This window comes from Lissotriton helveticus, chromosome 7 (genome assembly GCF_964261635.1).
Source record: "Lissotriton helveticus chromosome 7, aLisHel1.1, whole genome shotgun sequence".
Classification (NCBI taxonomy): domain Eukaryota; kingdom Metazoa; phylum Chordata; class Amphibia; order Caudata; family Salamandridae; genus Lissotriton; species Lissotriton helveticus.
Window position 1 is genome coordinate 780,687,404 of NC_136068.1, and position 14,016 is coordinate 780,701,419.

Here is a 14,016-nt window from a genome sequence, read left to right on the forward strand (position 1 = left end):
TCCTGTTATGGTGCGATCTTAACTAATGTCCTGCATGATTTGACTTTCAGATGTTTTGTTACTGGTAGGTAAGCTTAACAGACCGGTTTTAATAACGGCAATCGTCTAGATCTCAAGCTTGCATGCAGTTCCTCCGAACTGTTCAGCCCATTAAGATGCTTACTATCTAAATTTAAAATATAATGCATCTCTAATCTTCTAAGGAATTTTTCCCTATCACCTCCTCTTTTGTTTTTTGGGTCTGAATCTATGAGGAAGTATCAATCAATCAAGGACATTTATAGAGCGCACTACCTACCCGGAGGGTCTCAAGGCGCTTGGGGGGGGGGGGGGGGGGGGGGGGGTGTTGCTACTGCTCGAACAGCCAGGTCTTGAGCTTCTTCCTGAAGGAGAGGTGGTCTTGGGTCAGGCGCAGGTCGGGAGGGAGGGAGTTCCAGGTTTTGGCGGCCAGGTGGGAGAAGGACCTTCTCCTCCTGTTGTCGTTCTTCGGATGCGGGGGACGGCGGCGAGGGCGTGGCTGGCTGATCGGAGGTGGCGTTTGGGAGCGTAGAAGTTGATGCGGTTGTTGAGGTAGCTCGGGCCTTGATCGTGTAGGGCTTTGTGTGCGTGGGTGAGGAGACGGAAGGTGATCCTTTTGTTGACGGGGAGCCAGTGCAGGTCTCTCAGATGTCCGGAGATGTGGCTGCGCCGGGGGATGTCGAGGATGAGTCTGGCTGAGGCATTCTGGATCCGCTGGAGTCTCTTCTGGAGCTTGGCGGTGGTTCCGGCGTAGAGGGCGTTGCCGTAGTCCAGTCGGCTGGTGACGAGGGCCTGGGTGACCGTCTTCCTGGTCTCGATGGGGATCCACCGGAAGATCTTCCGTAGCATGCGCAGGATGTTGAAGCATGACGAGGAGACGGCGTTGACTTGTCTGGTCATGGAGAGGGAGGAGTCCAGGATGAAGCCCAGGTTGCGTGCGTGGTCTGTCGGTGTGGGTGCGATGCCCTAAGATCTTTAGGGTTGCCATCGGGTTTTTCTTGAAAGTGGCGTGCCACTGGATATGCCTGATCATGGTTTTTGATGGCACGTATGTGTTGGAGTACCCGTTTGTGCCGCAGTAAGATAGTACTTCCGATATATCTTAGTTTGCACGGGCACTCCAACACATACACCACATGATCGGTTTTGCAGTTTAAGGTCTTCGTTATTTCTTTGTTTGGCCCTCCAAAAGGTGTAGAATAGTTAGTGGTGGATACCCCATGTTGGCAGGCTTTACAAACCTTACATTTATAAAATCCTTGTCTTTGCGCCAACCAAGATCTCTTCGCAGGCGTGCCACATGGGTCATTATCTACTAAAGTATCTTTTTTTAAGGGTACTCTCCCATTACAAGTATTGCACGAGTGTTGAGAAGTGCAGGTAGCGGGTACTCTCCTATTACAAGTATTGCACGAGTGTTGAGAAGTGCTGGTACTCTCCCATGACAAGTACTGCACGATAAGTCTAGCGTGAGGCAGTATGTACAGATTGTAGCAGTTGCATTTTATCTCCTTTGCTGCTAGGGCCTTTCCCACCCCCCACCCCCTCTGTGCTCACTGCTCAGCCTTATTTTGTTTATTTGTGCTAGTTTGTACTTAGGCCCCTGTAACTTTTTGTCCACATACGGTTTTAATGTTAAATTTGTATACCAACACCCTGGTGATTTTAAAGGTACCCAGTGTTAGATATTCCCCTGGAAAAGATCCAGAAATTTTCAAAAATACTTTTTAAAAATTGCCTTTTTCTAAAAACAATTGTTCTAAATTTCTGCAGTAGAAAGCGTCTTGTTTGTTTCTTGTAAATGGCATCAATTTATGAACCAGGCCTTCAAAACTGACCTCAAAGTTCTCCTCCTTCAAAGACACTTCCAAATTTAATTCACACTCTCTATTATCTGAAGGAAGACCTTCTATTATAGTGAATCCTTTTCTCCATGACCTTGGAAGTGCCTTCCGAGTCTGTTCTGCCATTTATTGCAGTATTATCCTTCTACCTGTGTTTGGTACTCTTTTGTACTCAGGTTATATTGAGCGGTTAGGTTTGTTCTAGTTGATTCAATGCCCATTAGAATCCCAATGTTAGACTAATGTTCTGATTTGTTAACTTTGCCTCAAATTGTAAAGCGCTCCGATATCCTTCGGGATAAAATTCGCGCTATATAAAACTTTATAAATAAAAAATAAAAAAATGAAAATAGATACATCTATGTTATAGATGGCCTTTTGAGGACTGTTTTACCTATTAGAGGGTCATGTTTTATGAGATACCAGTTTTTATTGATAATTTTTTTTATCGCTACCACCTGTCGATTATAGTTCAGAATGAACCTAAAGTCAATTGTAGTTTAATCGGGGGTAATGGGTTGTTTCAGTTGTTTGTCCATTAACCTTTCCCCGTCTACTAGATTGCACTTGGTTAAAGCCTTTTCCAAACATGTGTTGCCATAACCTCTGGCTTCAAACCTACCAATACATTCCTGTTGTGCTAGCTTTAATGCTTCGCTACTGCTGCAAATTTGCTTTATGCGCAGTAGCTCACCATAAGGAATACTCTGTGTTAGGATGTGAACTGCTAGCATGTAGGATTGCGTTTTCCGCCGTGGGTTTTCTGTGCAGTTTAGTCTCAACATTACCTTGACTGATGAATACCTCTACGTCTAAAAATACTACACTGGTCTTACTCATGTTGGCGGTAAAGTTCAGATTCAATTCATTCTTGTTAAGTGAATCAATAAACTCACTTGCATCAATTTCCGTGCCCTGCCATACTAGAAACAGGTCATCGATGAACCCCCACCAGCATTTCACATGATTAGTGTCTCAGCATAGTTTGCCATGAGAACCAGCTCCTCCCACCAGCCCATGTGTAGACACGCCTAGCTGGGGGAGAAGCTGGCTCCCACCGCAACTCCGCGTAATTGTTGATACAACACATTTTGAAACATGAAAATATTATTAGTTAAACACAGTTCAACCATGTTGACAATCATTTTGTGTGTTCTGTATAAGGTTGTCCTCTTCTTGCCAGGTAGTATTTCAACGCCCGTAGTCCATCAATATGTTTGATGGACGTGTAAAGTGAGGTTACGTCTAAGGTGATTAAAAGGTAATCATTCTGCCATTGAAAATCTTTCATTTTAATTAATGTACAAGGGCAGTTTTTTAACATGTTCTTGTAAAAAGAAATCCACGTATTTGGAGGCATACAAAATTGTAGGGACTGGTACGCAGATGTTATGTTATGTTATGAAATTATTTATTGAGCGCACTATCACTGATTAGTTTCTTGGCGCTGTGCCTTTGCTATATTTGGTGAAAATTGCTCCAGTGGTTTTTATGAAAATTAACTTCAAAAACACATATATATCTATATGAGCTCACCCTAAGCTTACCGGTACGCGTACCGTACGCGTGCGTACGGTACGCGTACGTGCTCGTACCCCTACGTGCACTAGCTGCATGCTGATTGGCTGCCACTGTCTGTCAACACTCTAAAACAGAAATTGTGGGCAGCCATCTTGTGCTTCGGTAGAGTGAGGTACAGGAAAGCAGAAAAACAAATGTGTAGAACTCAAAAAGGGGGCAGGGTAGAAGCACCCTGACCCCCTAGGCCTGCTCAGGGGGTCCCACAAGGACCCCCAAGGCAAAACATGGGACCCCCTGAGCAGGCCTAGGGCGTCAGGGTGCTTCTACTCTGGCCCCTTTGCGAGTTTCACACCTTTGTTTCACTGCTTTCTTGTGCCTTGGTTCTAACAAGGCACAAGATGGCTGCCAACACTTCCTGGTTTGGAGTGTTGACAGACAGTGGCAGCCAATCAGCATGCCTTCCCGAGAAAGCTGCATGCTCATTGGCTGTCAACACTTCTAACCAGGAAGTGTTGGCATCCATCTTGGGTCTCAGTAGACTGAGGCACAAGAAAGCAGAAAAACAAACGTGTAGAACACAAAAAGGGGGCAGGGTAGAAACACCCTGACCCCCTAGGGCTGCTCAGGTGGTCCCACTAGGGTATTAATATATTTAAACTTTATCCGCTAATAGAATTAGCATTTAAAAAACCTTGCAAATTCACTGAAAAAACCATAGGTTTCAAGCCTTATATAATTAGGAATTAGCATTAAAAAAAGTTTGAATATATAAAAACGTTATCCGCTAATAGAATTAGCATTTAAAAAACCTTGCGAATTCAATGAAAAAACCATAGGTTTCAGGCATTATATAGTTAGGAATTAGCATTTAAAAAACCTTGCGAATTCAATGAAAAAACCATAGGTTTCAGGCATTATATAGTTAGGAATTAGCATTTAAAAAACCTTTGAAATTCACTCAAACTATAAGTTTTAGGGGTGTTATAGTTAGCTGGACATTTCACTCATACAAAACCATTGAAATTGTTCCTATATAGTTAGTTGGACTAACTATATTTCGCGCACCCGCATTCCACTGCTGATGATGTCACATATTACATCATTCATGACATGATCAGTGACATCACTGATGACATCTCAAATGACATCATCCACGTGACAATCACATACACCTTTTCATACACTAGTAAAATCTTTCATCACTCTTTGTAAAATACAGAGTATCATATTTGAATCCATTGACACAGCAATACAAGTATCTAAAAACCCACTCAGTGATTCCTAGATGTATACACACATCTAATCACTTACCTGTAGATTCAATCATACATGCTGTCAATGAAAAATAGAACACTATCAAAAATACTTATACACCTATATCGTCATTACACACCAGCACACAACCTATTAAAATATGAAGTTATCCTACTCACTTATGCAAACAATGGATCATACTTACATACTTACTTAGCTACACACTTATACAAACACCACTTCATCTATTCATTTACATAGTAAGTCATACTTACAGTATTATAAAATCATTACAAGAATACAGTCATCCATATAGTCACTTACAGAATCATTGAGTCTTATGAATACTTATTTATATACAAAAACTGACATATAAACTGACATATACACTGCCTTTTATTTTTCTACTTTGTTGGACATGCACCAAAGAGAAATATATTTGCTCATCACCACTCCCATAAAGATATTCACTCACCCAAACAACTATTATAACATGTAGTTTTAACTTCATCTATCTACTGAATCAACTATTTACACATCTTTGGGCACTCACACACCCCCCACCGAACCACACACACATTCACTCTCCAATACAAATACTCAGTTAACTAATTAATAAGTAATATAGACTTTCAAATAGCTAGTAACCAACTGAAGAACCAGTTTACACAACAACTGACAAAGTGATACATATATTCACACAGTTTAGTCACTATCCACTATATTTAGTGAGACACTATACATTGTTAAAGTAAACGGTCAATTACATTGCTACTAAATCCTCCATCCAAATATTTATTTTTATATATCCACTCATTCTTCAATGCAAATTGCTATATATAATGCATATTTAAATAACGAAGCAAACCACATTCACTGGATGATGTCATCAGTGATGTCATCAGTGATGTCACTGATCATGTCATGAATGATGTAATATGTGACATCAGCAGTGGATTGCGGGTGCGCGAAATATAGTTAGTCCAACTAACTATATAGGAGCAATTTCAATGGTTTTGTATGAGTGAAATGTCCAGCTAACTATAACACCCATAAAACTTATAGTTTATTGAGTGAATTTCAAAGGTTTTTTTAAATGCTAATTCCTAACTATATAAGGCCTGAAACCTATGTTTTTTTCATTGAATATATATATATATATATATATATATATATATATATATTTATTTTTTTTAGACATATTTACTGGAGCAGCTGAGATGTTAAAGTGTTTAGTTTTTGTATTGTACAGAACACATTTTTATGTAGAGTGATACTGCAAGTTATGAGATGTCCGTCAACCTACGGGTGCAATGCTGGATATGTTTATCGTCTAATTTTCACCTGATTTTATATTAATAGTGGGAGGATATTAATAGACCTGTTACTAATGCTTCAGACGATTATTGAAACTAAGACTCTTGACGATACAGATATACCTAATCAAGGGCTCTTGTGAGATAGTTGTGAAAAACAGAGTCATAAATTATATGTACTCAGGACATTCTAAGATGGCCACTGGTTCTCATTTGTTATCACATGACCGGTTTATCATTACGAGTATATAAGCTATTTCAAAATGGCAAAATTCATCCACACCAAAACACATGCAAGGAGTACTCTCCGATACCAATACTAGGATTACAGTAAGCCCCTCTCATGGGCTGTGGGGCCACCACTAACACCACTGTAACTAATATTTTATTTGGCCGTTTGGATTATTTGCTCCTGCGCTATTTTCTGCGGCTTTACCGTTACGTACTATTCTTCTAGCGCCATTGGCGTGTTTAACTAATGCGCATGTACTATATACTGCAACATGTTCCCTCATAGCTAGGAACTTTTAATAAGCACTGTTTTGGATTATTTCTCGCTCATGCCCTTAACTGCTGACCTTTAGTGCTGATAGCACGTTTTGAATGATGAAAGTTTTCTATAGTCTGACACTCTTTCTTATACAAAAACTTTCAGAAAGTACTTTATGACCTACTGTTGTACTGCTGCTGTGTGTGAAGCATGCATGCTCCTACTTGTGATAAGACTAGGGCAATTTATTTAGGGCGACCTTATAACAATGGATACCATTTGCGTACCGGAGGCAGTACTTTCTAGACTATCAGTTATATGCCACTTGGTTTTTGGAACCATTATACCCCGAACAAGAGGGTGTGATTACATTATACTTGATATTATATATACTGCGGTATGATCTTATTGCCAACTTGTTTATTTACTCAGGATACTGTGTCTACATGATAGTTAAATATGGAACACTTTTACTTTCACCTTATATGGAGACAGAGATTTGTCTAGAGACATTTAAAGTTAACAATAAACATTGTAATGTTTTTATAATATTTGGCCTCAACTGGCGACTGGGGTGTAAGGCTGGCAAACAGGGGTGAACACATGGTTCCGGGTAACCAGCTTGCATGATGTGAATTTTGCAACCATGCCTATTTACATGACTTGTCGCTCTTTTTTTTCTTCTTCATGTAAGTGGGTTAAGACCTCGACACCTATTTATTTATATATTTGTTGTTTTCATTTACTTGGAACTAATGACCATTATTTTTCATGAAATGTATACTTTTTTGCCCCACTATGTTACGTGTACCTTTTTTCCTTTTGGATTTTGCAGTTACCTTAGTGCTGCGTACCTGTATATATATTAACGTATGGTTATTTATTTTTTTAGCACTGAGGAAGTCAGAGACGAATTTGCCACTATGACAAAACACATGTTGGCTGTGTAAAGTGTTTAGCTGCTGTACATTAAATAAGGAATCAGTGAAGTTTTTTGTGGATCAAATACAAAACAACTAGAACCTCACTACTCCTTGTTGGATGTTTGAACTTTTCTGAATTTGAGTGCCCAGGACAATTGACTGTATATATTTTAACCCTCTCTCTTTGGGTTATATTTGGTTTGTTAGGTAGCCAAACCCTGCCCTAGAGCACCCTGCATTGGTTTGATAAACATCTACATTTCCCTGTTATCTTGTGGTAAGCACCCGTCTGCCTGGCTCCCGGCCCCCTCTTTCAGTAGTATCAAGTATGTCTGTTCGCAAAATACCACACTGGTCACAAATACGCTGGTTGCAAAGCACCTCCTTTATATGATTGAACACTTTGTTCCTCGCATTCCTTGCCATTATTAATGCATGGATGATAGTGTGTCAGTGTTTACAATACTGACACACCACTATGATACTCTGGAGGCCGGGCCATCTGGTTTTTTATTAAAAAATAAATAAAAGGATCAGAAAAGTCTCCTCACTGTGGCCCCTTTGCTGCAGAAAATTAGGTTTCATTAAGGATGGGCTGAAAGTCTGTTTTCATTCTTCTGCTTTATACGCTCTGCACTGGCAGATGGACTGGATGTGGAACATGCTAGGGGATAGGCTAGATAGGCTCAGACATATTTCTGTTCATTTGGTATCATACAAGTCAATCAACAGAGCGCCTGGAATCATGACCTTCCGCTGGAAATCTAGCATCGCTTTTATATTAAAATATTTTAAACAGCACGGATTTTGCTAACCCATGAAGCTTTTCTGATTGGGGAACGAGCACTTTTACATATCACGTCTTCTGTTGCTCGAAAATGAAAGAGTGATTCAGCATTATTATTATATTTAAGTTTATAAAGCGCTCAGCTACCCGTAGGTTTCCCGGCACTAAAGCCAACAAAAAGAGAGGGGGGGGTCAGGAGGGAAGAAATTACATGTTGAATAGCCAAGTTTTTACCTGTCTGCGAAATCTAAGGTAATTGGGTTCTGTTCGTAACTGAAGGGGGAGAGAATTCCAGAGCGAGGGGGCCAGCCAGGCGAAAGAGCGGCCACCCATTCTGGCTTTCCTGATTCTGGGGACTGAAAAAAGGTGTTGGTTAGATGAACGCAGAGTGCGGGGGGGGGACAGTGGTGCTGTACCAAGGATATAAGATATGGTGGGGCCAGACCAGTATTTATTTTGTGCATGATGCAGAGGGCCTTGAATTTTGTGCGGTTTTCGATGCGAAGCCAGTGCAGGGTGCGTAGGGAGTTAGAAGTAGGGGAAGTATTAGGTAGTTTGCAGAGCAGTCGCGCTGCCATGTTCTGGACTGTCTGCAGTTTACGGGTCACCTCTTTACATGCTCCCAAGAGAAGGATGTTACTATAGTCTAGTCTAGAGGTGATTAGAGCCTGGACTACGGTTTTCTGAGTATCTTCGGGCAGCATCCAGATGATCTTACGCAACCACTTAATGATAGTGATGCAGGTGGAAGAGGTTTTGATCACATGGCTTTTCATGGATAACTGGTCGTCGAAAATCACGCCTAGGTTGCGTGCTGATTTGGATGGAGTGGGTGGAGTGCCCATTTGAGAGGGCCAGTGTTGTCATGTGCTGTTCGGTTAATAGTGAAACTAGCACTGAAGAGTGTCCTGTTTAAACTAATAAACCACTTATAAGCAACGGGTATGAAGAAAAACAAATACCAAAAAATTGACAAGTTCACAATGCATACTTTCAGAGAGAAGACCTGATGTGTGGCAAAGTCTTCTTAGTTTCCCAGTTGAGAAGCCTTAGAGAGCGTTCAAATGAAGCTATAACTTAAAACTACACCACCTCAACATTGTCACATGATTTCTCATTGACTGAATTAACACATAAACGTTGAACTATGGATTGACTGAATACTGAGGTGCATGGCTACGCACAGAAGCGTAGGTGTCCAGGCTCTCTGCTTACAACATGCGTATTTAAGAAGGCTGCTTTGCTGAAGTTTCCATGTACCTATTCATGCAGCATTTAAACACAGTGACCTTCTTGAAATTATCTCACTCTTCTCTATCAAGGAGGAATAACAACAGTGTACGCAATAGAATGGATTAGGAGAATTTCGAAAGTGCCAGGATGGAAGAAAATAAATACATGCATTTTGAGTCTTTCATCTTTATTCAACATAGTGATGTTAAGTATTGTACTGAAATTGTAGTATGAACGCTGTAGCATAAGTGGTAGATGATGAACAAGGAGTTCTGTAATTTGGGGCATACCCATTAACATAAAAACTAACTGAACATGTAGAAAAAGGAACGGAACGATTCTCTAACTTGCAGGCAGAATGTTCCGAATTTGCTCAAGTATTATTAGGTGAACTCTAAGACAGGGTAATTTCGTTAAGGAACATGACAAGATTGCAGAGGCCATATTGGATGGGTGGGGGGTTATAACACAAAATAGGAGTTGTCATGTTTTTGCTGCAAGCCAAGCACCATAAATGATGCTCTTTTTGTGGAGGCTGCAATGCAGTTAACCCACCACCTGCTGACGAAGACAATAAATTCCATATGGGCTGCCACCAGCTCTTACATTGAAGGGGATTCTTTTTAGAGGATGTGCTCACTGTTCACAAACTAAAGATCATTACTCACTATGAGGGGACCAATAGCGGAGGGGCTCTTGTGAAATATTACAACACTTTCATTGTGTGCCAGAGAAGCCTCTCCCTCCACAAGCATCCTGTAGTTTCACGATCTCCCACTCCCACCAAGAAACACTTGCCAATATAATGGCTATTCTGAAGTATTTCCTTAAAACACTGGATAAAAGGCTAAATATATATATATATTAGAAACAATCAGATTAAGGGTTTTACAAAGCATAAAGCTTTTAAGTCAAACCTACCAGACATCCAAGCGGATGGTTGCTAACCCCAACATTGCTTACCACTGATGGCCTTTATTTTCAATCTCATTTGCTTGCTTCTTATTAAATTGATTGTCTTTAAAAGGACAACATTGATATTTTTGCTGGAGTATGCCATAAGAGGAGACCTCAAGAGCTGTTTTTGTTTCAGCTCCTGCATTCCATGAACTGCATTAAAGAACAAACTTTGGCACACAAAGGCTTTTATGGCACTGAGAGAAGGGTGGTCTGCTGCACTCACTCAGCTGGTTTCTGAGACAGAAAACGTACTTAGCATGAAACTTCTCCCGGAGGGCCACAAACCTATCACCAAAATGGTGAAAGAAGAATTCAAGACATAGAAATAGTATAGCTGTCTGAAGGATAGCATGAGCTCTACTACAAAAGAAAGTCTGAACTTGAAGAGAGCTTATTTTAAATGTGATCAATCTGCTTAAGTATTTGAAACTCGTGGAAGGAGTTCAGAGTGGGGATCTTCCTTTAGGAGGAGTAACTTGGAAATAGGAATTCAAAACTCATTGCAAGATACAAACACCCGCCTGCATCAGAATAGTAAGGTAACAATATAGCATCCTATTCTTGTGTATGTGATAGCTGGGCAGTAGAAGATACATAGAAAGAACTTTGTTCAATAACACGCAAAGAAATGTGTTTGTAATGAGTAGATTTGGATTAATTAATTGTGACAGCAATCATGAAATGCATAGGATCCACATGGATCACAGGAGCAAAATATATTAAGACTGTAGAGTAAAGGTTTACTTGCTATGCTACCTTTTGGATTTTAGTCCTGTTAGTGCCATCATACACTTATGGATAATTCTACAGGCTCACCTTGTAAGCCTATATCATCTTCAAAAGCAGCTGCATCATTAACAATCATAACCAGTACCCATGCTTTTCTTGCAGACAAGCTCACCGAGGAGGAGGAGTGCTGCGGTTCACCTCAAAACCCAAGAAGATCATCTGGGCGTCCAGCAGTGATCATCCATCAGCCCCACCCTCTTTGACACATACCTGAACCCCCCCCCCCCACGCCCCCGGCCAGCACCGTCAGATCGCATGGACTCAACATCATCTCGTAGGCCAACAACACCCAGCTCATCATCATTTCGCTGTTAGAAGACCCCGCCACCACCAGAGCCAACTTCCACAGATGTATGATGAACGTAGCCAACTGGATGAAGGACAACTCTCTCAAGCTCAACACGGACAAGAGAGAAGTCCTCATATTTGGGAACAACACCTGACCATGGAAAGATGCATGGTGGCCTGCTGAACTCTGCCCATCCCGACAGACCACTGCATCATATTGGACAGCAAGCTACCTGTGAAGAAACAGGTAAACGCAGTCTCATCCGCCTGCTTCCACACCCTATGCATGCTCCGCAAGATCTTCTGGTGGCTCCCAGTCAACACCAGATGGACAGTCATGCAGGCTGGACTACGGAACACACTCTACTTAGGAGTCACCACACGCCTCCTGGCGAGACTACCAACAATGAAAAACCCAGCGGCAAAACTCATCTTCCACCTCCCCAGACAAACCCACATCACACCCCAGCTTAAGAAGCTACACTGGTTCTCGATCCAGAAGAGATACCAGTTCAAGATGCTGTCCCATGCGTACAAAGCCTTGAATAATGAAGAACCAGTATACATCAAAAAACGCATAACATTCAAGCAACCGACCAGATACCTATGATCCGCCTCCCTCGTCCTCGCAGACACCGCCTGGGTCCGCCGAGGTAAAAGCAGAGGACGCTCCTTCTCACACCTGGCGGCCACAGCTTGGAACAACTTTCCCCTCCCCCTCAGGTCCGCCCCATCGTTCCAGGACTCAAGACCTAGCTGTTTGAATGAACAGATCATCACTAAGCAGTTAGCAATTCCAGCGTATTGAGACCCTCACAGATGATAAACTACGCTTTACAAATCCTTGATTGATTGACTTGTATACTTGCCCTTGACCCTGTAACAGTGCTCCTATGCCTTCAGGGCTAAGCTCACAGTATACAAATATCACGTGCATACGTAGAAAGAATGGAACATGCTAATACCCTTGATTGTAATAAGAAATGTAGTACTTCCAAAACACGAATCGGGTAAATCTAATCGTACTTTTATTTTTACAACAATTTTCACACAGCCCGCATTGACTAACTGGCTTATTACACATATTCTGCATTATAAGTGGTACAGTAATAAAATGCCTCCACGAGCAGAGGCCAACTGTATGCCTTTAAAGTCAAGTATACCACTTGACACACGTTTATCGTCACAAACATACTATGTTGTATACGTCTGGACAACACAACGAAGGGGATAATGTAAGGCTCGTGCAAATACCATCTTCTGGCGAAAGCCTAACGAGTCCCAGTATCATGTGTCAGGATTTGTTTTCCGTCCTGTGCTACTGCTGCCCCCAAAAGCCCGCCTTATTAAGTTCCACTTCTGTCTTTTCAAACAGGTTTGCTTAGTCCAGTCTCCCAACTATACACGCACCCCCTATTCCCGATGAGCACCCACCACCCGGGAAACACAAATGTATACTTCTTCCAAACTCCTTCCACTTTACCCTTGGTCTTTGGCCAATGATTCACTGTAGTCACTCCCAATAACCTTAAGCCGGTCCCCACAAACCTTACCTCCTTGTACTACTTAACCTTTACATTTTACGCTGTATACCTATACCGTGATAGTATCCCTCACTGTCAAACAGGTCTATGGTTTCAATACTTTCACTTTGTGGCCCCAGTTCCACCCTTCTGCCAACTCATCTCCACTTCTCCATCTCATGCCACTACTAGAACACAAGTCGTGCGGTTTTCTTTTTGTACAGTTTGACCTTTCTACTGAAAAAGGCCCTGTAAGGTCCGTATTATTAGGCTCCAAACGTGCCCACCTTGGTTGCCCACTAGACTCATATCCCGGGCTGAGAGCATACGTTGAGCCTGTTCCCTTGCTACAAGACAGAAAACTGTCCGGATCACATACCGTTTGAAGTCCCTCATTAGCCTTCTCCGTGCCGGCGTAGACATTGCTGTATGATGAGAAAAAATAAAATAACTCTTCAAACTTTCCCTAATGCAGAAATGACCAGTACGCCTCCTTTAAGAACCCGGAGTACAAACAACCCTGGGATGACGCGCAGCGACACCCAACCCAAGGGAAGCAGAACATTCGGCAGGATTAAACCATATCGCGGGGGGAACTACAAAGTTTAGCTCTGCCTTTACCGGAAAAAAAGCTCGCAATTCCGCAAGATTGCAAACTCGCTATTTCTAATTAATGAATTTATTAAAAGGAAGGTTTTTAGAAATTCTACTGCACGTTCCCGCATGTGCTCGTACACTGTATAATAAATAAATACTCCCCCCACTAGTTCAATGATGGTACATTCCAAAGCACAAAATTCGTAAGATTAAAGCGACCACATGAAATAGGACTGAAGGGACAAGTGTTCTCGCTGAACGAGATAAAAAAGGGACTATTACATAAACGAAGAACGCCTTTTGCCGCCGTCTAACGCTTGCATAATCAAAGCGGCCATTTGTAACGGGAGCACTTTCGGCAGATTAAAAGATCAGCCAGACAGTTTATAATTATTTAATAAACATATCAAACACCCTGATTTAAATTAACTGAGAAAATTGTTAAATATGTATATTTCCGGACAACACTTGCC

General features: G+C 41.6%; 1 protein-coding gene across 1 annotated transcript in view; it reads right to left on the reverse strand.

The window, feature by feature from the left end:
- UBE2B (ubiquitin conjugating enzyme E2 B) overlaps positions 1–13,487 on the reverse strand; it is a 98,583-nt gene extending 85,096 nt beyond the window's left edge. The window contains exon 1 of the mRNA XM_078653181.1: positions 13,326–13,487. Within this exon, the coding sequence (XP_078509307.1) occupies positions 13,326–13,369 (44 nt within the window). The 5' untranslated portion in view covers positions 13,370–13,487. The remainder of the gene's footprint in view (positions 1–13,325) is intronic.
- Positions 13,488–14,016: the final 529 nt, after the last annotated feature.